This window comes from Aulonocara sp. 'chitande type north' Nkhata Bay, linkage group LG3 (assembly GCF_057382095.1).
Source record: "Aulonocara sp. 'chitande type north' Nkhata Bay isolate Kocher_YH1m ecotype deep benthic linkage group LG3, A_spYH_male_GT1.1, whole genome shotgun sequence".
Lineage (NCBI taxonomy): Eukaryota > Metazoa > Chordata > Actinopteri > Cichliformes > Cichlidae > Aulonocara > Aulonocara sp. 'chitande type north' Nkhata Bay.
Window position 1 is genome coordinate 48,312,263 of NC_141346.1, and position 27,136 is coordinate 48,339,398.

General features: G+C 41.9%; 1 protein-coding gene across 2 annotated transcripts in view; it reads right to left on the minus strand.

Moving 5' to 3' along the window:
* The window catches only part of pcxb (pyruvate carboxylase b), a 319,257-nt gene that overhangs the window by 15,859 nt on the left and 276,262 nt on the right, over positions 1 to 27,136 (minus strand). For both annotated transcript variants that reach the window (XM_086284188.1, XM_086284198.1), the window contains exons 18-23: positions 26,265 to 26,432; positions 24,590 to 24,671; positions 14,339 to 14,496; positions 13,616 to 13,702; positions 4,610 to 4,789; positions 305 to 479 (exon numbers count right to left, since the gene is read on the minus strand). In XM_086284188.1, coding sequence (XP_086140314.1) covers positions 305 to 479; positions 4,610 to 4,789; positions 13,616 to 13,702; positions 14,339 to 14,496; positions 24,590 to 24,671; positions 26,265 to 26,432 — 850 coding nt within the window. The remainder of the gene's footprint in view (positions 1 to 304; positions 480 to 4,609; positions 4,790 to 13,615; positions 13,703 to 14,338; positions 14,497 to 24,589; positions 24,672 to 26,264; positions 26,433 to 27,136) is intronic.

The window sequence follows — 27,136 nt, forward strand, 5'->3', positions numbered from 1 at the left end:
GTTGAATTTGCTACATTAGTCATTTCTTGCTCCAAGCTTGTGCCTTTAGACCAAGTTGGAATTACGATGATTTCTCTCTCCAAACACAAAAATATTTGCACCAAATGGGTCAACTTTATACTCTGCGTTCCTGACCCAAGTTTGGCTGGTACCAATTTCAAGCCCCAGTAGTAACACAAATGAGAACAACATACCACAAACTAAGACTTGTTTAATCACACACAGCAGTTAAATTACAAAAATTGAAACAGAAAAAAAAGAAGTCTCATAAACCCTACAGTTTATTTCCAGTCGGTCCACTCACCAGTAAACTCCTTAAACTCCTGGAACACCTTGGGGTACATGGCTGCTGACATCACATCCTCAGGGGTGATGTCATCCCCGTGTGTGGCTCGCAGGCCCTCTTCCAGGGACTTGAAGTCCATAGGTGGCAGAGAGGCACCAGGTCGACCGTCAATGCGGGGAAGAGACTTCAGCACCTGAAATAGGATGTTGAAACGGAAAAGGAGGAAATGAAGATGAAATGAGAGGGGGAAAAAATAAGCAAAAGAGGGTCCCGAACAAACTATTTACTAAAACTTTATAAAGTCATACAGTCTTTCTGGATTTTCTTCATAACGTCCCCATGGGAGGTGGAAGCATGTGAAATATCTAAAGTGATGGTAAAACCTTCACATTGTACTTCACAGCTTTACATAAAAACTTGAACCTGTCAAAAACACTAAATTGACACAGAGTGAGAGGAAGAGGAAGACAGATGCACTGAATGCTTTGAGGCACAAAGGAGGAGAGAAGCAGTAGAAACAGAATGGAAACTTAAGTTATTTTTTTTACATTTACATAAAAACAGCAGCACTGTCATGTCAAGCTCTGCGGTGGTTTCTACTTTAGTTCTCTCCATCTCCCTCATTTCAGCCAGTAAGCTACTATCAGCCCATCAAACATGACTGCAGCGTTACACGTGACAAAAATAAATGACAATTCAAAGAAACTGTTCAGAAGCAATATACAGACACTGCTTTAAGACCAATGATATGACATTTTATCTGCCCACACAGTTGCTGGTGTCTGAAAGAGACAATTGATCTGGGGCTAATAATAATGTGCGCTGAGGAGATCATGTTGAGAAGTGTCAATTCATCTAAAGGCTGCTGTAAAGAGTAGGAACCCTTGTTTTGTCTCCTGAAACATGCAAAAGGAGGAAGCTACTGGAAGACTTTGCGTTTTCACTCGTGTCTTTGGTGCTGACCTTTGTGGTCTATGTTATAGTGTGAAAAACTAAGCACATCCCATGACTCAGTAGGTCATAGAAGCACCTTCAACAACTTAAAGTCGTACACAAAGCAATTCATCAGTTTCTCACATGCTGTGGAGGAATTCTGGCCCATTCTTCTTACAAATGCTGCTTCAGGTCATTGTTGTTTGTGTGCATCTGTTAAGGTTTCAATCAGTTTGAGATCTGTTCTTTGATTGGGCCATTCTGTTACAGATTTCACTGTCCTGGTCCAGTTTTAGACAAGCTTTAGTTGTCAGAAGATCGTCACACAATATTGCAATATACAGAGGGGGTCATGGTGAGGTGACCCCTCCTCCACCTTGCTTGATAGTTGCTATGAGGTGTTTGTGCTGCTCTGCTGTTTCGTTTCCTCCACTTTGGTCTTGTCTCTCCAAAGGACGTTGTTCCAGAAGTATTGTGGCTTTAGTTGAGATGCAACTTTGTAGACCCATGTTCTTTTTAGATAAGAGGCTTCCCGGCTAGCCGCCCTCCCACACAAGTGATACTTGTTCAGTCTTAACACGCCAACTGATGCCAGTAAAGTCAGAGATGTTATATTTGTATTTTTTTGCAGTTTCTGGTCAGAGCGTTGCACAATCTGACCTCGGGGGAGAATTTGCTGGGATGTTCACTCCTGGGAAGATTGGCAGCTGTCTTGAATATTTTCCACTCGTGAATAATCTTTCTCACTGTAGAATGATGGACATCAAATTGTTTGTAAACTTTCAACCCTTCTCAAATTGATGGACAGCAACGGTTGCTTCTCCAAGTCGTTGCTTTTAGTCTTTCCTCCTTGGCATTGTGATAATACATGCAGAGGTGCACACACACTTGCTGATGATCAGTTCATTGATTGTATTTGTTTATCAGCTTATTTTGTTAATAACAGTGAAATCAGTTATGTTTTACAGTTTATCTGAGGTTATAATGACCTAACTTAAGACCTGCTGAGGACCAGATGATTTTTATTGCATCCTGATAAAAGTAAAACCTTGGAACTGAAAAAGGGCGTACTTTCTACCACAACTGTATACATTTGTTATGTTTACTAATTTGTGTGCTGCTTTGCATCTTCATAACATCATCAAGCGTGTGTGTGCACCCTGCAGAAATCTCTAGAGAAAGGGCCCAGTGCAATTCTATTAGTCACAGAGCTAACCGTTCAAAGATAGCTTACTCATTTGTGCGTGTGCGAGAAAGGCACTTCAAAGATAGCAGGTTCACTGGAGTCCCTGCTCATTAGCACAGTCTCCTCTGAGGATGGCCTTACACCTAAATGCTTGATTGTTTAAGTGTGAGACACAGACAGTGACTCCGTGTGTGTGTCTGTTTCCATTAACAAATAAAGGAAACTTCCTCCAAGGTTATTTGGTGACTCTCCACATTTCTGTGGGAAATCCTAAACATCACACGCACTCAGTTTTCCCCTTTCCTTTCTTTTCAAGTATGCTCCTCTGAGGGATATGCTGCATTTTTAATGACACTCATTTCATTAGCTCGTTTCATTTCTGATGGTCTAATACACTTCTCTTTCCTCAGTCTCACAATCCACATTCCCACCTTGTCCCCCATCTTTTTCCCTTGTCCATTGTGTTTTTTCCACCCGCACCAGACGAGGAAACAACTCAGTTACCACTTTATGATTCAAAGGAATGAAAGTAACTTTGCGACAGCCTTTGAGAAATGAATGAATGTGATATAATTATGGAACGCCTGTTCACCAGCTAATTAACACCACCGAAGCACCATTAAGGAAACACTGCTGCTTCTTTGCTGATAGTGTACGAATATAACCTTAAGCTACAGCGTACAGCTGGGGTTATACATGTGTGTGCTTATATGCATTAATAAAGATGAGCGACACAGCAGCAACTAAAGGTCAATGACTGAAGGCAAAGTAGTCACAAGCTAGCTGTGCTTTCTAAAGATAATGTGATAAATGTTTTACTTTCTTTCCGTTAAACAAAATTCCTCTCGTGTCTTTTCACGTCTGAGCCGAGGTTATGTAAATCAGTCATGCTGATACATGGTGTGTGAGAGTGAATATCAGATTTAGGTCTCAGCTGTGCGGCTTCTGTGTCGACATAGGCAAACACAATAGCACACAAATTAAAACACAATGAAATCAAAGCAAAAGTAAACTGTGGTAGTCATCATTTAACTGAATGAACGACTGAAGTTATGCTGTGCGCTCAACTGCCCCTCGGTGCTGACGGGCTGTCGGTGTCTGAATATCGAGAGATTTAGTCAGATGTTCTGGCTGAGATGAGAGGATTTCGTATGAAGTATTTACTCGGAGTACACACTACGATGCAACCTGCAGCTCTGATAGTTGTTTTTTAAAAAAGCCTGGTGACTTTTTTGCATTATTTGGAATGCAAATATCCACTTAAATAACAAGTTAAATGAAAAAAGAAAACAGTGACACTTTAGCATCTTGCAGCGTGAATGCTGACTTAACAGAAAACCACATAAACCAAACCTGATGACCGGAATGAACACAGCAGCTATCTGCGCTTTTTAAAATGGTAATGACTCACCAGACAAAGTATTTAAAAACATAAGACACACCAATATACCATCACAACTAAATAAAAAACATCTGATTATGGTTGAGGAAGAAGAAAAGTGGCAGGAGGACAAGCGATGTTTCAAACAAACAAAGAAAGGGAAGGACGGGAGCCAAATATCGACAAAAACAAACCAACAGATCGTTTAAGATAAAACTAAGCTATGAACTGAGGCTTTAAAAATGACTTGACCAGTGGGGGAATACATTAAAGTATTAAAAATTCCCTTTAACTGTACATCTACACACTTACACTGCTCAATATATTAGATGGAAAAGGAAATACTGAAAAAAAAAAACTTTTTAGAAATGTCAACTAGCCACTATGTTAGAAACATTGGGGAAATTGTGACATTTTTTAAATCCTCTGTGTGTTCTTGTAACTCCCAAGGAGACGTCATGCTGGTGGCCCCCTGATGCGCATAGCGGTCGCCCTCGCTGTATGCACTCGTGAGGAGACGAGAAAAGAAGAGCAGAGGCAAAGAAACTGTTTTCAGCTTGTGCCAGATGAGATAAAGCATGAAACACAACTTGAGTGTTTGCATGTGTGTAACACCTTTAATGAAGCTCTCTGGCCCGTGTTTGTTACAAAAAGGCACAAGTGAAGGACGTGAAGGACAAATGTTGAGCGAGTATTTTGTGATCTAAATAGCCGTGTCCATTTATTCCAGCAGATTGGAAGTTAAATGGTTTTTAAATAAATAAATGAATGCTTTTGTACAAATCCTTATTGGAATTATATACAAAGACTCCAATATGAGTACCTTAGATCTGAACGGCTCAGGGAATCCTCCGTGTGGTATCCCAACGTATCCCTGAAGGAACTCGACGACAGAGAGGGGGAAGGACAACTCGTCCGCTCTCTCCTCCACCTCTGCTCTGGTCAGGTTGTTCTGCACCATGAACTGGGCCAGGTCACCCACGATCTTTGAGGAAGGAGTCACCTAGCAAAGAGGAAAAAAGTCTGAGCACTTTGGGAGTGTTAAACCCATTTCTGGATAAAGAAAGTTACTATTAGCCTGATGTACCCTTCAGTTGGATACTTATCACAGTTTGCTTAGGACAAGGAGAGCCGCTGTTATTCACTGTGGCCTTTAAGCTGACAGAAAAAAAAAATATATATATATATATATATCCACATATTTATAGAGGAAAAAATAAAGTATTGAGAGAAAATCGAGCATGTTTTTAGTTGGGTAATGTTAGAGTAGAAGTTGCTGCAGTTTGTCTGTCAGGCTACAGCATTCTTCCATGCCAAGTCCTCCCGTTTGCAGAGCACAGGTATTTCTGCACATCTGCGGTGATTTCAGCAAAAGAGAAGTGGTCACAGAGTGTTTGTTTTAATGAAGATGCTGTCTACAAAGATTAAGCACAGAGAGACCCGGAGGAAGGGAAATGAAAAGATGTTTACATCGACACAGCCTCTTTAATCATCTGATTTGGTCTGCTCCGTGAAAACAGAATGAACCTGAAAACGAGGAGGGAAGAAAAAAGGGTGCAGAAAACATTCATTAAAATCACACGTATTCACTCTTTCATTATTTATAATGGCATATCATTATGGTAATAGCGATCCCTATTAGCATAATGGTGATAGGTAGAGTCACTTCAGACTGAACAGGACACTGGTGCAAATATCAGTTGCACACATTACTCTTATTGTAATGATTGGAGACGCAAATTTAAGGCTTTCCTGTTGACTTCCATCTGGTGCTTGGACCATTAAAGTGAGAAAGGGGTCGATTAATATGACCCACCAACTTCCAATCTCATAAACAAACACTACGGTTTGTACTCAGTCCTTAACATTTTATTATCTGTTAGAAAGAGAGAGCCAAGGGGGAATAAAACAGAAAAGATGCTGTTAGTTTCACCTTCCAGATTTAACCTCTTCTAAATTTAAAAACCATTTTCACATTTTGGTTTTTGGGGTTGTTTTCAACCCCGATGCATCGTCTGTAAATGTAAGAACTGACAGCTGAAGGAGCAGCGCATGCAGGAAGCGGGTCCACGTTTTACACAAAGTCTATTTCCAAGGCAATTAGAGCACTCAAAAGGAGAGAGAGCAAGGAGAGAAAATGGATGAACAAATATAGATTAAGCTGACATTCCCTGAGGAATCCCCAAACAAAGACCTTGACACCTATTTCTCAAAGAAGCGACACCAAATTATTGTGAGGAAGAAATAAAGCACACACATCCCTCTGGGATTACTACAACCTCCTGGGATTTGGGTGCTTGTTAGGCTATCTGAGCTCGTGGGATCACTTCAGTCTTTCAACAACTACAGCCCCGTGTGTGTGTGTGTTCCTGTTTAGGCATCTTTGTGAGGACCAGAAACTGGCATTCTACTATACTTGTGGGGACCAAGAGAGGACATGCACACCAGTCCTCACGAGTTTGAAGGCATTTTCAGGTTCAAAATGTGGTTTTAATGCCAGGGTTACAATTAAGTTATGGTTAGGCATTCATTTTTGATGGTTAGGGGTAAGGTAAGCAGCATTATGTGAACTAGATGTCCTCACTAAGATTGCAAAACGAGAATGTGTGTAAGCGCTTTTTGTGTTTAGACATAGCAATACTGACTTTTTTCATGTCAAGCTGCTGTAAAAATAGAAAATGCCATCAGTGGAAGCAACAGTATAAACGATTTAAGCTACACTGTCAGATCAACAGAGCAAATCCTGATACAGCATTATAACATCTTTGGTTAAAAAAAACAATACTTAAGTGACAAAAATAATGAAAGTGTCTCAAACGGTTCCTCCCACTGTGCAACTGCATTTTAACAAACATCAACACGATCAGATCAGTTCTTTTGAAACTTGTTTCTGTGCAATCAGAAGCAAAGTGTCAAGAACAGCCCCAGGATGCCTGCTAAAGTCCAAAACCATTTGGACTATGTTCAAAGGACAAGTGCAAGTGATTACGCAGCGAGACAAGAAACAAGATAGAAGAAATGCATCTCCCTTCAGCATTGTCGGCTACAACACCTGTAGTTCAGGTTGACGGGGTTTGTGAGTAGAGGCTATAATGACACCCTGCTTTTACACAATGAACGACTGCAAAAAACCTTGAGAGATTTGAGCCGGTTGTTAATACAAACTGTGGAGATGTCAAACAAAAGCATACTGCTGAGTTACTTAAAATCGATCAAAACACAGCAAAGCTCAATGTTGCTTAGTTTTCTCTGCGTCTGGAGTTCATGCTTCTCCTCCTTTCACTGCACAGGTGTTACATCTTTCCATCTTTATTACCCATCTTCACAGAACAGCCTTCTTACTTCATCCCTCACTCACTATCTTGACCTTTGTCTTTACACTAAAAGCCAACATGTTGGATTTTTACTCTTCATGAATCAACTTGGTCCCGTTCCCATCCCTCTTCTCTCTAGTCCGTCTGCCAAATATTTCTTTTTGCTTGATCCACAGTAACATCACGAGTGTTACTCTCATTATCAATCTCTGTTGATGAATCACCCACCTCCAACTCTCTCCGGATGCCTCACACACGGGGAAAAAGAGAAATCATATTTTCAGCGGTGCATGAGCTATATATGATGTGTGAGCTTTCCTATATTTTTAGACGAGGAGTGAGGAAAATCACATTGTGGTCGGGTTAGAAAAATCTGATTTCCTCTGTTCCTGCGCAAAGCCGAGCTCAGACTCTTGGCTGCTGATCGCTCTCCGTCTTACTGATAAGATGATGTCTTTATGCCACTACTTTAGAGGGGAGTTTAGCTTTTGACTGGACTGACATAAGTAATCAGCTTCTTGAGCCTCTGAACAAAATGCACTGCAGTAGAAAACGCCTGCTGTTATCTTTTCCCCCTGACAAGACCAAGAAACCGGGTGTTAAGCCCCGCTAAAAGGTTGACAGTGCACCGTGTTACATCTACATCTTATTCAGCCAGAAACCTTGAGGAGAGTCGCTGGATTCCCTCTGGGAAAGACATACTGGGACCAGATTGGATATAAAATTTGTAACAATCTGCTCTGAGATGTTGAGACGCGCAGAGAGAAATCTGATCAATTGAAGGTCCTGCGTTCAATTTCAGAGCGTCACTAAAACAGAAAAAGGAAAAAACTAACAGTCTTTGTCCTGGGGAGCAGAAGTTTCTCTGTAAATGTTCATGTTGATCCTTTCAGTAGCTGAGATGGCAGAGAAACTGACCCACTTACTGACATTGCCATTCATCGAGTCACACTTTGGCAAGGCTGAACATAAAAATAAACATCTACGCACATGTTTACCGTTGTATAGATACAGTGCTAAATAATTTACACTGGACATATTTTACATTCTGTTACCCAAAGCTACTTTGGAGACTGAATAGGGAGATTAAATTAGCTCCTGTCATTTCTGCCTCTCTCCCATAAATTCTTTTTATCAGGAATTAATGCAGATTAATCCAAATTAAAGCTCTCATTATCACATCTGAGACACGAGCCCTGTTCCACCCTCACCCACCTCCAGCGGCTCTTTCTGTTCCCACCACCTCCGTCTTCCTTTTCTCTCACACTGCTCTTCCACCCTCTGTCCATCTTTCTCTTCAACTAATGTGCAGTCCTCACTAAGTGGTCCTGCGTGACTTCGCACCCCTGGCAGCAGAAATGTGGCACAATGGCACGTTTGAGTGTGCGGCATGCCGGTGGATTTTGTGTGTGCATCTGTGTACTTTGCTCGAAATGCAACTATCCAAACCTGAACTGCCCTAAAGAGCGTAGGATTATATCATCCAGATCAGTGTGTGCGCGACTGTTTCAGGGAGAAGGCAAATGTAACGAAAACACATACACGCCCTGCCCAGCCAGCCAAGCTAGGAGCAGAGTGAAGAATGGTACCTGTCACGAGGGGAGGAGACGAGAGAGGAGCGATAACGAGAGGCTTAGAGAAGAGGGGGAGGGGAGGAACGATAGAAAGATTAGAGATACATGAAGGAAGTAATCGAAATGAGGGAAGGTGGGAGGCGGTGATGGAGGAGGAGATGAGACCAAATGAAACTGGAGAGTGAGAGTGGGGAGAGACTGCAGACGGGGTGATGAAGAGTGAGGCAGGAAGACTAAGAGGGAGAAATAAAGGGATGGACAGATTAACCGAGGGGAGGAGAGACAGAAGCAAACAGAGAAGAGCAGTAGACATCTGCAGCCCCACGGGCAATACAAGGAGGTGGTCCACCTCGAAGTATGAGACCGAGTGTGTTTTGAGATGGGGAGGTGAGTGGATACGTGCTTGTAATTGCAAGAGGAAAGTGACAGGGTAAGGGAAGAAGACAGAGCACACTCACAAATGCATATACAAGCTGTCCTCTTTATACCGACAAGCTCTGAGACAGATGTAGCTGAGAGAGAGGAGGAGACTGGAAGTTGATAGCAAAACAAGTTAAAAGCAGGGAAATCGAGGAAGGGAGGCCCTGGTGAGTTTGACAACTTATGCTCAAGCAATATGCAAGTCATTGCCAATTAACCCAGCAGCTTTTGCTGCAATGCATGTTGCGCTGACATTTGCGTAGATAAAAATTAACTTTAGAAATGCTCGTTGCTTTATGTGCAACAACATCTCTTTATCTCAGTCGGTGATCCCCACATGCTTCAAAGAGTCCATCATTGTTCCTGTCCCGAAGAAACCCCACCCTGCTTCTCTCAATGACTATCGCCCTGTAGCCCTCACCTCAGTAGTGATGAAGTGCTTTGAACGCCTGGTCAGAGACTTCATCATTTCTTCACTACCAGACACACTGGACCCACTACAGTTCGCTTACCGTCCAAATCGTTCCACAGACGATGCCATCTCTCATCTCCTCCACACATCACTCACTCACTTGGACACTAGAAGGGGGAATTATGTTAAAATGCTCTTCATAGACTACAGCTCTGCATTTAACACCATAATTCCCTCCACACTCACCACCAAGCTGGAGCATCTGGGACTCAGCTCATCTATGTGTCAGTGGATCTCCAACTTCCTAACTGGCAGACCACAGGCAGTAAGGATGGGCGGACATGTCTCAGCCTCCACCACTCTCAGCACTGGAGCCCCCCAGGGGTGTGTTCTGAGCCCCCTGCTGTACTCTTTGTACACATATGACTGTGTGGCCACTACCAGCTCCACCACCATCATCAAGTTTGCTGACGACACCGTCGTGGTGGGCCTGATCTCTGATAACAACGAGACGGCCTACCTGAAGGAGATTAGGAATCTGGAGAACTGGTGCCAGAGGAACAACCTCCTTCTAAACGTCAGTAAGACAAAGGAGCTGATAGTGGACTTCAGCACTAAGCAGGAGAGGAACTACCAGACCCCCGTCATCAACGAGTGCCCAGTGGAGAGAGTGGACAGCTTCAAATACCTCGGAGTTCACATCACGCAGGACCTGTCATGGTCCTGTCACATCAACACCGTGGTGAAAAAGGCCCGACAGCGTCTCTACCACCTCAGACGCTTGAGAGACTTCCAACTGCCCTCCAAGGTGCTCAGGAACTTTTACTCGTGCACCATAGAGAGCATCCTGGCGGGAAACATCTTAACCTGGTTCGGGAACAGCACCATGCAGGACAGACGAGCTCTACAGAGGGTTGTGCGGTCAGCTGAGCGCACCATCCGCTCCGAGCTCCCTGACCTGCACTCAATCTACAGCAGGCGGTGCTGGACCAAGGCCAGGAAGATCGTGAAGGACCTCAGCCATCCCAACAACGGACTGTTCTCTCTGTTGAGGTCAGGAAAGCGATTCCGCTCCCTGAAGACCAACACAGAGAGACTGAGGAGGAGCTTCTTCCCGCAGGCGATACGGTCTCTCAATCACACCACCACACAGTACTGACCCACACATACAGTTCTTACACACACACTGGACTTTCTGGACTTTGGTTTTGCACAACACTGGTCACTATATTCTTCATTTCCGGTTAATACTTGTACAGCTGCTGTTATTGTGTATATATTTATTTATATTTAGATTTCTTCATACATTCTTATATAGTTCTATATTGTGTATTGTGTATTTTGTTGTACAGTTATTTTATTTTCAACTTTAATTTATATATTTATCTTTATCTTATTCTTCCCAGTTAAATTTACCCTTCATTCTAATTTGTGTTGTACAGTTATTTCATTTTTAACCTTAATTTATATTTTATTCCTTCCTAGTTAAATTTACCCTTTTTAATTTTTCATATTTATTTCCTTTCTTATTCATAGCCTTTTCCTTTTTTGTTTTCTTTAGGTCACGAGCAGTTGTCCAAGCATTTCACTACATATCGTACTGTGTATGACTGTACGTGACAAATAAAAATTTGAATTTGATTTGAATTTGCATTTTCAGTTCATATCACTGACACAAACACTGGAGCCATCTGTTCGTGTGTGGGGGTTTCTCACTCGAGTCTTCCAACCAGTAACGAGTAGATTTAGAACGAGACAAGAGCCCTTCTTATCTTCCAGACAAGGTTTGTCGGCTCAGTAGTGATACTGTACATATACTATGCACTATGTGACCAGTAGGCTGACAGGAGGGCAAAGGAGACTGACATCAACCAAAACACGCAGCGTACATGATGTGTTGTGGAAAAGGGAAACAAATCTTGTGTCTCTATTCTATAGCTGCTCACCAGTTTCAAGGTCATATCATCAATGGTTCTTTTCAGCTTAGCATTCCCAGCACTACATTTTACCACATGCATGCTTTTAAACCTAATTAAACTGTATGTGATACATACATGAAAACAGAGCACAATCCTAATCCTACTGCAGGTGTCATATTTAGTAGAGTCATTGTAGCTTGGGTCATTAAATAGTCATAGTTCAAATGCTCTGCATGCAAACGAACGGCTGGTCCACGATCATTAACAGATTCAATCTGATCTTTCTGAACTTCATGGTCACTAATGCGAAGGAAAACTAATGAGGTAGTTTTATACCTGTTTATAATTGTAAATCAAGTCTGTGGATTAAGGCAGATTTACAGAACTGGTACAGGATACTCAGCAAGCAACGTAATGATTATATTCAGCTGCACATCTGGAATTAATATTAAGCTATGAAACTGTCAGGCTTATAAGCATTTTATGAAAATCTCCCAGATTCCCGTGTCGAGTTTGATGTTGTCTGGTACTGAGTGAGAGGCCCATGAGCTTAAGTAATGATGCAGTTTTGTAAGTTGAGACATCCAGTACAAATATCTTGATTTCTTAATTCAGAACATGACACCCACTGCAAGAAAACATGAATTAATAGACTCTGTGAAGTAAACAATCCCTTTAATGCAAATCACTTTTATGTAAATGCTTTGAAGACGATTAGACATTTAACTTTGTTTTTTAATCTGAAATAATTAGAGCTGTGTTCTTGATTAAAATGAGGAAAGTATCCCCATTTATCCTTCACTGACGGCACTAAACTTCAAAGATATGGGCTTCGCCGTGGTGCGTGTGGGCATATACTTTAGGTGCACTGCTTACTGCCAGTGCAGTATGTGGTGTGTGTACTCCATGTCTATATCTGACAAGCGCACTCCTTCTCCCTTATCGACAAACCAGCAGTGTGAGAGACACAGCCATTGTCGAGCTAACAGGATACAACGGAGAGCATAGCAGGGCCCATAGGCACATTAAGCCAACATTGGCTTGTGCAGTGAAGCCCACAGAGTCTTAATTGAATTGATAGAGAGGCATGGGCAGAGGGGTAGGGGATTGATGAGGAAAACATAAAGGGGGAGAGAAAATTAGGGAGAAGGGACCAGAGAGGGAAAATTGAGAGACCTAAAGAAAGAGAGAAGGTGGTGATAAAATAATGGGGAATCCATGGGAGCATGTCTAAGGTAAGAAAAAGCAAAATAAAGAGATGGCTGAGAATAAATGCAGAAAGCAGCATGTGGAATGGAGAACAGAAGGAACGTGAGAGGGTGGCTCGATAATGAAAGAAAATGCAAAAGAAAGAACAAAATAATTACAGGGAGAGAAAAAGAAATGTGAAAAACATAGTAATTAATGAAAGATAAACAAGAAGCAGGCAGGAGGTCAGCCTAGGCACAGAATGACAGCGTTCCAGCAGAGCTCCCTGTCCGTGACTACAATTAGTGATGGCTGAAGTTACGTTAAATCCACCTGGTTAATGAGAGGATAAATGAGCCTAATGTAGACTAGCCGGGAAAAGATAAACAAGTCTAGCAAGGGAAATGACAAAGCTATAAAAAGTTAGGCACACAACAAAATTACTCGGAGGAAAAGGGAGCTGAGGAAAGCCAAATATACTGCTGCACTGAAAGTGAATTCAGACTGCACAGAACAGTGAACGCACCTAACTTAATCTGGGATTGTTTTGCTCAGCCAAGCCAGGAAAGAGGGGCGGCTTGGCATACTGAGTCAGTGAGAGCCAGGCTGATGAAAGAATATGGAAAACTCATTTCTAATTGTGCTTTCAGCAGGAAATTCACGTGACCCAAGTCAGACATAATATTACAAAGTAAAACATCATTAACGCTGCAAATGTGCCCGACCTTGTGCATTCTACTCATTTCCCCAAACCCATTTATACGGCTCTGTTTAAGAAGATAATGTAAACCAACACAGCTGATGCTCCTAAATCAAGGACTTTCTAATATACTCTTATCTGCCAAGTTAAATTAGGACTTTCTGGCATCAGTTACTGCAGCTGGGTGTTGAGGCCACTATCATCACTGACTCCAAATGCATCTTTGTTGTGCTGGTAAACTAAATTAAAGCTTGCTCATGAAAATAAAGAGCAAGCTGGGACGCTCCGTGTCCATGTCTCACCTTAATAAGGTCTCCAAGTAGTTTGTTGGCCTCTGCGTAGGCCTTCTTCACCTCCTTGAACTTGTTGCCCAGTCCCATACTGTGAGCCTGCAATAGACCAATGAACCGAGTAAGCTTTTCTTTTCATTACAACCAATTTAAGAGAAAAATCAAGGAATGCTGGACAAGCCAGTCCTGCAGCTGAACACTTGGGAAGAATTCTACAGCGACGGTCCTGCGGTTTAAATCACTTTGAAATGATCTCTTAAATTTTTCAGTGTGACTCTAACAGCACAAACGCTGCAGAGTCTTGCTTGTATTTTGGCACAGCATTCACAAACACTGGAATAAGCAGCTTTTACTCAAGTTTCTGAGCTTTGAACTTTAAGCACAACCATGTTAACAACAGTGACTGAAACAGATGATGTTTTATTGAGCTAATAGACACAGAGAACCTGTTTCTCCATTTTAAGTTAACCAGATACAAACCCAGTTACAAAACACTGGGACGCTGTGTAAAATGTAAATGACAACAGAATGCAAGGGCTGAAAATCAGTACTGGATACGCGTGATCTTTGGGACCTCAGGTGTCAGCGCATTAGAAAACAGGCACAGCGTGAACGCAGTTCATCGTACCAGTCGCAAATTTTGGAATTGGATTCGTACAATGCAGTAACCTAATGTTTTTAGCCTCGAAATAATCCACTGACAGGCAAAAACAAAACAGCAGCATTTAACTGTACCTGGAAGTGAAGGTTGGTGTACTGTCCCCCGGGTATCTCATTCTCATACACGTCGGCATTGCCAGATTTCATGGTGGCAGTGCAATCAAACGGAGCATACAAGCCTCTGGCTACTTCCCAGTATTCACTGTAGTCAAACACCTTCTCCAGAGCGATGCCTGCAAAACAGGACAATAAACTGACATCAAATCTGTGCTCAGTGCACACAGTTATGTGACTTAAACTGAAAATTACTTTACACTTAAATGTCACATGGGGCAAAAACAAAAGCAAAGATATTTTGATGTTTGAGGTCTTTTAATATAGAAAACTAAAGCATGTCACTAGAGATAGAGACCCTGAGCAGAAATTTGAGTTTGTAATCTTAGGGGTTACTTACACTCGCCTGCCCCGTCTAAACCTGTTAAATTATATGTTAATGCAAATATCTAATCAGCAGATCACAAGGCAGCACTTAAATGCACTCAGACCAAAGTGTCAAAGTTCAAACGGAGCATCAGAATGGCAACAAGGTGAGTTCAGCGACTTTGAATGTGCTATGGTTGTTGGTGTCAGACTGATGTGAGCATTTCACAAACTGGATTTCTACTGAAATTTTGTCAAACTATCACCTTTTTCTAGGGTTTACACAGAGCTGTCTGGAAAAAAAGCAAATATCCGGCAAGCAGCAGTTCTCTGGGTGAAAATGTTTTGTTGATGGCAGAGGTCAGGAGAAGGGCCAGACTGCTTTGAGCTGATAGGAAGGAAACAAACTCAAATAACCACTTGTTATAACCGAGGTATGTAGAAGGGCATCTCCGAGTGCACAACATGTTGAACCTCAAAGCAGATTCTACAATTCTCAGCAGAGTCACCAAACAGAAGATATGAAAAGCAATGGATGATCTTTTTAAATGCCACAGCCTACCCGAGCATTGCTACTGACCATCTCCTGATGACTCCTTTTAGCAGGATACGGTGGATTGTCACAATACTCTCAAATAGCCTCCAGAGTCATAGATCTCAGAGCACCTTTAAGATGTGCTGGAACAGGAGATTCCCATCATGAATATATATCGCTGACAAATCTGTGTGATCACGTCCAACCCAGTAATAGCACAGCATATGAATTGGCTGATGGGATTAAATGCATTCAGCATTAAACGACAATACTGTTGTCTTCATGTAAAGTAGCAATCACCAGATTTAGCTTACATTGTGATACGGTCTATAAATACAGATGAACCGTTAGTGAAGCCATGGGAGCCTGCCATTTATCTGAATTAGTCATATTGACAACATGCGCACTGTGCCGACTAGTCAATTGTGGGCTTATGATGCTGATGCTAATGCAAAAAAAAATAAGCAGCATGTTAAACTGAGCAGTGTGCTAAACTGTTGTTAACACACACCAATCAGGTATGTTTGAATACATCTCCAATGACACCACAGTGTGCCGATTCCTACTCTCAGCCGTCTGCATCACATACAGCAGAGTACCATCAAATAGAGAACATCGTGTGAAGAGGAGATGTGCCTGCTTGGTAGGTTTCTATGTAGTCTCTTTCCCTCCTCTATCAATAACACAGTATCAGCCTGTAGTTTTTATAATGTACTTTCAACAAACTAGTCTGCAGCACAAGCAGCAGCTCATGTCTTCTGGAAGGTGTATTACAGGATAATATCTAGTTTACCTATTGTGTAAATTGTACTCTGAGCCTGTAAGCATGCTGGAAAAGTCACTCTGTATTTTAATCTAGTCTTTGCTACATCAAAGCTGCTTGTTAAATCCCTCGGATATTTTGAGATCTTTAAAAAAAAAACTAAAACAGCATTTGTTGCTGCCACTTAAGGTGTGTTAAAGCAGCTTACCTTGCAACTGCTTTAATACCATGACAGAAATGGCAGTACACTGAGCTTTTGGCTAATGATGACAAAAATCAGCCATATTAACGAGCCAAACTTATTACTTCAATAACAGAGACAAGCTTGTACTTTTTAGATTGAAGGAGTACATACTCCAAAGTGTTTGCGTGCCTCCACTGATCTTGGCGGGTAAATGGAGCTACTGTGAAATTAATGTGATATTAATGTGCATGTTGTTGCTCCTCAAATTCAACCGTCTGCCAAGTCAGGCAGTAATTGGGTCCATTTTCTTCTCTGTTTGTGAACACTTATTTTTAATCTTTCATTTATGCTTCCGTTGTGAAATTATAGTTTGGATTAATACAGTGTGGGGACATGTTCGGCAGCTGAGTGTGATTCAAAGGTCACCGTGGGCGAATCTTTAGCTCCTCCCTAAAATCAGCTGCAGCTGAGCCGCCACACTCAACTTTATATGTGTGGGGGCTTTTAGCTGATGGACAAAGAGACATTTGCAACTTTAAACCACCTAATTTTAAGTCCACCGATTTAAAACGGTGGATACATCAAAGAGGAATGCCCTGTAACCATGGTAATTCAATCACTTCCTGTCAGTGTGAGATCTGGGCGTGAGAAGAGAGGGGGTCCCTGAGCTCTTAGCTTTTTGGAACCGGAGGTCATGGGTAAGGGCTATGACCCCAAAACATAACCTCCTTTATCATAACTTCTGACATGAATGTAACCACAATGCACATAATTAACATCATGTTTTATTAAATAAGACTCAGTGAGCAAACTCAGCTAACACTGATTTAACTGGTTTAGTATTTAACCAACAGTAGAATTGTAATCTCAGCTAACCTAAAGTCTGGTAGGCCACTCTACACCAAGCAAGTTAATGCACGTGTTAGCCCGTCTGCTCTTTTTCCAAGTCTTAATTGCAATTATGCTAAATGGCACATTTCTCACTTCTGTCACACTGCAGGGGATTAACAGACTGTGACCGCCAAAGAATGATGTTTGACTACTAAGGCTTTGACCTAATCAACTCAAATAGTGATTGAAAACGATTTTTTAAACTGGTTTGAATTAATTCCCAAACACGGTGTGACACTTGATATTGTTTAAAAATAAACAAATGATATGTGACTGAGTTATAAGCTGAAATAAGGAGATAATGAAAGGTCAAAACATCATCTTACAAGCTAACATTTCATTTAAAGTGTCAGCAAGTGGACAGGTTTACACACGCCGAATCCGAGTCTCAGTGGAATTTGGGGGGATGAAGATAATCTGCAGTAAGAGTTGAACAATGACACCGTTTGTTGCAAGACATTTAAAGAACTAAGAACATCTTAGTGGCGTCATATTCAACGAGAATGAACCATTCAATATAAGAGAATCTTGTGTGTCATTTCTACAGTTCTTGAAAACATCTTCAACAACTCTGGAGATGTTTTGAAGATCTTCTACACGTCTTTGTCTCACTCTCACACACCCCCCTCTCTCACCCCGCTGCCATAAACCTGCATTTACTTTACTGAAGAAAACGCTAATTTTCCTATAAAAGCGGTTAATTTGGCATCTGTAACCATTTGCTTGCCTAAAAGGTATGAAAACGGGACCCTTTTAAAAGTATGCACATGACTGTTATTGTTAGACAGCTTCAGGATAACGAGACCACCCATGGCCCAGTCCTTGATGGTTTTAATAAATGGTGTGATGAGTCCCGTCTTTAATTAAACATATCCAAAACAAAACATATCATCAGCAACTTTAAAAAAATTTACAACGGTCTGCCATATCTGAGGAAACTCATTTCCACATTGACAAAACTATGATGATTTGATTGCTCTTCTGTTGTCCCTCTATATTTATTTGTAAGGAACAGGAGCTCACAAATTATTAAATGGTCTAACAAGGCCAACTGGCGAGCCACAGCTGAACACATGACACATTGCATGACACATTATTCAGTCAGTAAGTAACACAATGACTGAATTACACTATGTCACTGGCCTTTCAGTTTCTTTGGTCAACACTGTGGTTTATTCTAAACAGAATTAAACTAATAATAGAAAAAAAAAAGATATTTCTGAAAGGATTCAGGGTGTCAAGTCCAACAACGGTGCAAAACCCCTGGTCCGGACGGGATTCCCGGCCGCGTCCTCAGGTCATGCGCGGCTCAGCTGGCTGGAGTGTTCACGCACATCTTCAACCTTTCCCTCTCTCTGTCTGTAGTCCCAGCCTGCTTCAAAATGGCCACCGTCGTCCCTGTACCCAAATCCTCCACCATCTCCTCATTGAACGACTGGCGACCTGTAGCCCTGACCCCCATCGTAAGCAAATGCTTCGAGAAGCTGGTCAGGGACTTCATCTGCTCTGCACTACCCGACTCAGTGGACCCTCTACAGTTTGCATACCGCCACAACAGGTCCACTGATGATGCCATAGCCCTGACACTACACACTGCCCTGTCACACCTGGAGAAGAGAGACACGTATGTGAGGATGCTGTTTGTAGATTACAGCTCAGCATTCAATACCATCGTTCCCTCGAAGCTGGACAGGAAACTGCAGGATCTAGGACTGAGCAGCTCCCTCTGCAGCTGGATCCTTAGCTTCCTGTCTGACAGACGCCAGGTGGTCAGACTGGGCAGCATCACCTCATCCCCCATCACACTGAACACTGGTGCTCCACAGGGGTGTGTACTGAGCCCTCTCCTGTACTCACTCTACACCTACGACTGCACAGCCACTAACAGCTCCAACATCATTGTGAAGTTTGCGGACGACACTACAGTGGTGGGTCTCATCACCAACGGTGATGAGACGGCTTACAGGGAGGAGGTCAGCGCCCTGACCCACTGGTGTCAAGACAACCATCTCACCCTCAACGTCGCAAAGACAAAGGAGTTGATAGTGGACTTCCGGAGGTGCAGAGAAGTACACACCCCCATCACCATCAACGGCGCTGCTGTGGAGAGAGTGAGCAGCTTCCGGTTCCTTGGCGTACACCTGGCTGAGGATCTTACGTGGTCAGTACACACAAACAAAACAGTGAAGAAGGCGCAGCAGCGCCTCTTCTTTCTCAGGAGACTGAAAAGATTCGGCATGAGCCCCCGCATCCTCAGGACCTTCTATCACTGTGCCATTGAGAGCATCCTCACTGGATGCATCACCACCTGGTATGGCAACAGCACCGCCTACAACTGCAAAGCTCTCCAGCGAGTAGTGCGGTGCTCTGAACGGATAATTGGAGGTGAGCTTCCCTCCCTCCAAGACATCTACAGGAAGCGCTGCCTGAGGAAAGCGGGGAGGATCATCAAGGACTCCAGTCACCCCAGCCATAAACTGTTCAGACTGCTTCCATCAGGAAGGAGGTTCTGCAGCATCCGGTCCCGTACCAGCAGACTGAGAGACAGCTTCTTCCACCAGGCCATCAGACTGCTGAACACTTCATAGACACCTCAGCTTCACTACTGGAACTTCAACATTATGCACTCCATACTGTATATAAATGCCACTTGTTTTGCACATATTCAACTCTGTATATTTTATATATTTTATTATTATTATTATTATTATTATTATTATTTTATTTTATTTTATTTTTTTTTACTATTTAATTTGTAAAAATGTGTATACACACACACACACACACACACACACACACACACACACACAGGAAAATATTTAGTATACACATCCAGAAATGCATACACTATTATATATTGTACATATATTTATTAGTTTCAGGTTGGCCATTCTTGTATTTTGCTCGTTTGTGTTGTTGTGTTTGCACATCTCTGTTGCTTGTGGGGCTCGCACACAAGAATTTCACTCGCATGTGCTGTGCCAGTGTGCCTGCACATGTGATGTGACAATAAAAGTGATTTGATTTGATTTGATTTGAAACACACTTCAACCAGACCGGTGTGATAAAACAATTGATCACGACCGACTTGCTCCCTCTCTTATATCATATTATTCTTTTGTTATCTTAGCTCCTACTTCGCACTCTCTCGCTTTTACTGTTAATACTTTAGCCAGCTTGCCTTCTTCCCATAGTAATACCATTTTTCTTCAACTACTTTAAAGCATTTTATTCACACAATTGACTTTATTTGGACTTACCAGGTTTAAGTTAATCAAGATTTCTTCATCTAGTTTAATTTTTGCTTAATGCGGCACCTAAATCTTTTGTGTATTTTGGAATAAGTTACATTTCTGAAGCCTGGTGTAGTTCAAATAAAACAATTCGGAGTCTAAATCAACAGCAGCAGCAGCTGCTTCCTGCTGTGTGCCAACATCATCTGGCTCTGTCCTGCAGAACCTGCTCAGTCGACTCCAGCCAGACTGTCTAAAAGACCCCTACAAATTGAAATCTGCAGATGTGCTTCATTCCCAGTAAAAGTCCCAATGATGACTGCCTAACCTGGAGAGAGGTGCTCTAACTCAAGCCAGCCTGCGACTTCAATAGCAAGCAAACAACCAGCTTCAGCTGCCGTATGATCAAACTAATGCCCCTGGTACTCTAAAGACAATTAAGGAAAAAAAATGGTCTGAAAGTCTAAATGACTTTGAATTAGTCTGAAATAATAAACATTCAATCTAAGATTAACTTTGCAATTAATTTTATTCAATAGTAAACTGAGAATCAGACACAAATCTTCATCTGCTCACCCCTTGCTCCTTTTGTACACAGATCCTTGTAAATAAATCCGACACACACGCAACCGTATGACGATAAATCTATAATTAGAACACAAAGGATGATAGGACAAGCTTTTTCCATAATTGAATAGTGTGGACTCGTTTGCTTCACTTGTTCCCCCCTTTTAGGCACCCATGGGAACACACATGTCCATAGATCACTCACACAGATGGCTGCTTGGTAGTGACGAACTGCCATCAATATTCAGCTCATTAGCAGCACAAAATCACTAACAGAGGATACAAACAGACAGACGCATACTTCTGCTTTCATTAATCTATACACACGTTTTGTAGACTGACACACATATACAGTTGTAGCACGCACACACCAGAGGCTGATGAGACGAAGACACAATAACATTGTGGGAGAAAAAACCCAAATACAAGGGTAGATGTAGCAGGTTGGATACATTTAATGCCTCTGCTCAAACGTTTGTCTGGGTTCAGCTGTGAGTGTGTAGGGTTTGACCGTCTACACAGTTAACGTATAACCTCTGAGCAGAGCGTCTGCCATTTGTTACTAAATATTTTATCAATTAAATCCAAGCATGATGCACAAGAGAAGGCAGTAAATGCAGTGTCAAATAAACATGAGGACTATTTTAATATGTGTCATCATTCAGCTGCATAACTATGTGTGAATATGTATGACTTTTAAAACGCATGGGTATGTACGCACGTCGCGGCTTACTGCATAAACAAAGAGACAGCATGAAGACAAACAAATTAACCACAGAGCCAATGCTTTGCCATTTCTCTGGGAGAAGGAGATACCAAGAGAGATTTTGAGGGAGACGAAGGGAAAGGACAAGCAGAGGGGGAGTTGGAGGCATGGAAAGTGCAGTTAATTGGTTTGTCGCAGATTGAGAAAGAAGGAAGAGGAGGATGACGAGGGAAGACAATGTAAAAGCAGGGGGAGTAATAGGAAAAGGCATAAGAGCAGAGAGAGGGTGGGAGATCGAATAGGCAGCGCACACTACACTGCACTGATTATTGCTTTGAAAGAGAGATGGAAGAAAGCTGGGAGAGAAGCAGTAAACGGACTAGGGTCAGTGAGGTATGGAAGTGTCACACAGTGCTTTTCTTGATTACAAATGTAGTAAGATGGGCAAACAGAGAGGGAAAGGGAGAGAGGCACAAAAATCACGCGGTGATGAAAAGAAGACACGAGGCCAAGATGACAGGTATAAAAGAAGCTGGATGTGAGAGGGAGCTGTATGCATAATGCATTTACCAGGGTCACCCCAGGATACAGGATAGAGCACAAGTATGCACAAATGTGTGTGAGACAGTCTGCAAATTGAAATTCCATGAATAACCTGAGAGACTTGAAAAATTCTGGCTTTTGAGTAATGACCTTGTCTTTCTGTTCCCATTTTTTTGGTACTTTATGCTCACAAATTGATATTGTGTCATTAAACCGGACTGCGACAAAATTTCTTTCACTGAAACATTTATGTCGTGCTCTACAATGTTTCCTACTCGAGTCCAAGAACCTGTTGCATCCAGCTGTGGGTTAAATGAGTACTGAGTGAGCAGCAACGATGCAAACAGATTTTCCTTCATGGCTCAAGCCACACATTATGCTGCGAACACAGCACGTCCAAATGGCTCTGCTACTACGTTGCTTTATGAACAAAAATCACTTCCTCTTCTATGAAAGGGTTTTAAATGTGAGTGATCATTGCATTTTGCTGCAGAAACAATAAGCCAAGCAAAGCAGCTCATTCACTTTGAAGGACTCCTTCAGGTACAAACACCACCAACACCCGTGGTTCACCATCATTTTCTGAAACCACTGCAGCTGCACTGTAATTACGCTTAAGACGTTTTTTAGTCTCTCAAAAGTGGAAATGACTTGTGCTTTAACCCAGCCTAATGTGCCCAGCACTACAGAAGTACTGTGATGTGATATCACCACGATATACAAATTTAGTTTTTCATGTTTCTCTAATGGTTAATCCACCAGAATGTGCAAGTTCGTTAACTGAAATTATATTTTTATGGCTGAAATTATTATAATTATTGTTTTCTATCAGTTTTCAAAATGTGTTACAAATTTCTAAAATGGAAAAAATGGAAAAAGCACATTACTACTTCTGATTAAGATGCCAAGTGACAGTCATTTACTTGCATTTCTCAATAGAAAAATAAGAAAAATGTGCTTTAGTAAATGTTATGCTTGATTAAGGTCCAGCGTGCCGACTCGAGTTTGGGTGTAAAAATGTGAACCAAGCCTGTTATTGCCCTAATAAATAATATGTTTTTAAGTTTTAAACTATTTTTCTATATTTATGCTTTCATGGTTTTATGATATGGTCTAATACATTTTCTAAACTAACAGTTTAAGGTGGGATTTTTCTCATGTACGGGTTAATTACTTTAAATGTTAAGCACTGATGTAACCATGTAAAACAAACTAAGGCTTGCTAGATTCTGCATCAGTTTAACAAAAAGTGATTTTATTCACGACAGGAACTGCAGAACCCTCTTCAGACCACGTCTGAGAATACACCAATAAATATGCAAAGCAGGGATGCACATGTGTGTATCACCACAGACTGAGGAGTCTGTGCTTGAGGATAACTGCAATGGGGCTACATAAGAGTCTATGCCAAGCGATCAATGATAAAACTAAGGACAATCACCACACGGCAAAAAACAGGCGATAGAAAATAGTGTGTCACAGAATATCAGGGCGACTACGCCAGTCTATTTAAAACATAATCGCCAATAATTTACCCTACAGTGCCAAACTTCTTATGTTAAGGACAGCTGACAGTGTGCAGTATGAATATCATGTAAACAAAATTAGCTGGGCATTTTAAGGTTCTGAGTAATGGAAATGAGCTATCACATCTGGTTAGCAGAGCTGAGTCAGTATTCCCAACAGCATTACTCCACATAACTGAGCAGCAAACTCCACATCACTTTTAATTCCTTTAACCCGATTCGTTTCCCTTCAATTTTTAAACAGAAGTTTTACGACTGAGTGCGCTAACACATCTTTTCTGCTGCCCTCGCTGTGGGAGGTCACCGAGCCCAGTCGCTGATCAGAGGTGTGGGAGAATATAACATAATGCACAATACAAAGGCCAACAACAAGATATCTGGTACGATGCTGTTTGGGAAAGCAAATCAGTCACTAAGTGTGACATTAAGACATTTTCAGAGAACCTTAAACCCTTGAAACGCTCCAAGGATGCTCCTGATGTGCTGCACATCAGGTTTCAACTTTTAGCAAACTTATGAAATACGACCACCTTAATAATGGCTACTGCTGATATTGTTTATGAAACCATGTGAACCATTTATCTTATGGATCAGAGGAGGAGTTTTTTATTGACCACAGTGGTTTCCTTCTATTTGCTGTCTCCTTTTCTTTACATCGCCCTCTAACAATCGACTGTGTACTGTACATTATCACTGAGCAGAACACACAGGTCTGCCTGACTTTGACTCATGCATCGATTTGTTGATCAATGCCTTTCCTCCTCTGAAGCAGGACACTCAAAAATGTATTCTGAGCTTGATCTCATTAACAATTCCAAGCTGCAGGTGTAGTTTTAAACATTTAGTTACTCATCACAATACTTACTAGTGCTCCTTTGGCCAAAAATAATTGTAATTCTTTATATGACTATTTTTTTTTAAACAACTGACCTGAGAGGCTAATGAGTGTGTGACATACCAGTGTCAAGCTTGGTCCCCTTGGTGCAGGCAACCATGGCTCCCATGCTGGGCTGGGAGGTCATCCCAGCCATGGAGTCAACCTAGAGAGAAACAATCAATATGAATACTGTTTGACCGAAAACCTAATTCATGACCTTTGTAGATCGCCTGTACATGTAGTCCTTCCCAAAGTCTTCAGCTAATTACACTGACCAGGCAGCGTTATGGCCACCTGACCAATATTGTATTGACCCCAGTTTTGCTGCCAAAACAGCCCTGAGCTGTTGAGGCACAGACTCCACTGGACCTCTGAAGGTGTGCTGTGGTCGTGTAAGCTGTCAAGCCTCTATGGATTGGACTAGTTTGTCCAGCACATCCCACAGATGCTCGACTGGACTGAGATCTTGAGAATTTGGAGGCCAAGTCAACGCCTCAAACTCTGTTGTACTCCTCAAACTGTTGCCGAACCATTTTTTGCTTTGCAGCAGTGCACATTAGCCTCAGCCATCAGGGTGTACATGCCTACAGCAACACTTAGCTAGGTTGCATGTATCAAAGTAAGATCCATAATGAATGGCTGGACCAAAAGTTTTCCATGTGAATATTGCCTGAAGCATCACACTGCCAGCTTGACTTCTTCCCATAGTCTATCCTGGTGTCAGGTGTTCCCCATGTAAGTGACACAAGCACCGGGTCCATCCATGTAATGTAAAAGAAAACGCGAGTCATTAAACCAAACCGTTTCATTGCTCCATGGTACAGTACTGATGCTCCTCTGCTCATGTTGTATTCTACATTTCTATCAGAACCAACATTAACTTCTTCAGCACTTTGAGCTCATCTGTTGGATCGAACCACATGGGCCAATCCCCACGTGCATCACTAAGCCTTGACCGCCCGTCACCACAGTTGCTTCCTTTCTGATAGATACTAACAACTGCAGACCGGGACCATCCCACAAGAGCTGCAGTTTTGGAGATGCTCTGACCGAGTCAACACCCAGTCTAGCCATCACACTTCAGTCCTTGTCAAACTCAATCAACTCCTTATGCTTGTCCATTTTTTATGCTTCTAACATCAACTTAGAGGAAAAAATGTTCACTTGTTCTGTAATATATTCCATCCACCTACAGTGGTCGTAATGAAGAGATAATCAGATTTATTCACTTCCCCTATCAGTGGTCAAAACGTTATGCCTGATGAAAGCACAAAGAAAAAGTAATTTTAGCACACTTTATTGCAATTGACAGATAAACCAATGAATACAAATGCTGAGTGGGCGTTTAACCGATCCATGGTGGGCAATCAGTTGTTGCATACGGTGTTACAAAGAACTGAACAGCACAAACAGCAAATAGTAGCCAATTGTTATAATGAATCTGCCCATGCTGGCAGCATGCGTCAGTGATCGCAGTAAGGAAAATGATCCTGGCTTCAGCAACAGTTCCATCTTAATTTCAGTGACGTTTCACAATGCAAACTGCAGGAACTGGTAGAAAATTAATGTTTGTTCATGTTGTGAGGATAACTGGCGTGTAGACTGAAATAATTATTTTCTCATTATTTGTCGAATAGCAGTTAGCACTCGCCATATGGCAAGCATCCTATAATGACCCTGATATCAATTTTAAATCAAAGTTATGGAGAAGTCCCACTTTATTAAGTCTCATAGAAGAAACACGTTAAATACGTACCGCCACATCAACTACATCAGCACCAGCTTCAGCGCAGGCCAGCATGGCAGCAACACCAGCTCCAGCTGTGTCGTGCGTGTGCACATGGATGGGTACGTCTGGGAAGCGGTCCCTCAGAGCGCTGATCAGAAGCTTACTGGCTTCTGGCTTCAGCAGGCCGGCCATATCCTGGTGGGAGATGGAGGGGAGAAAGGTTATAGGTCTGAGGAATACATGCAACGCACTCATTAGCACAACAGAACGAAGAGTCACATTTTCTACACTCATTATGAAGTGTAAATTATAACTGATATTAATACAAATCGCAGGCAGAGCTTAGATGTTTAGTTGTGCTCCCTTTGATGATCATTGCACTTCAAGAAATTATTATATATGCCGGTTTCCTCCTTTAAAAGTTAACCTCATTAGCTCTGCCAGCTTTTCATGAGATTGTCACAGCTGCGTGTGATGGTGCACACTGTGGCAGAGTGCGAGTTTATCATTTCACGTTTAAAAATATTCGGTCATGCCTGAATGAAGAAATTAATTCATTGTGAGCATTATCAGTCTATTCATTTAGATAAGAAGCTCAAATATACAAGTTAATTTAATTGAAGCAAGCTGAAAACCTTCAGCTGCGTTCAACAGTTCACTTGTGAGAGTAACTCAATGTGTCCCTTTAAATCCATGTGCGAGGTGTGTATGCCGTGGACACTGGTTATTGATGGCTGGATATTAAACATTAATTTCCATACTAATGGCACCAAATGTAACAGCATCAGAAAAAGATCAGTACTGTAGATGCAGAATATTACAGTTTGCTCACATGATGAAATATTGGTCAGTTTTCAAGTTCTCGAATTAGTCAAGCCAAAGGAGCTTTACCATCAACA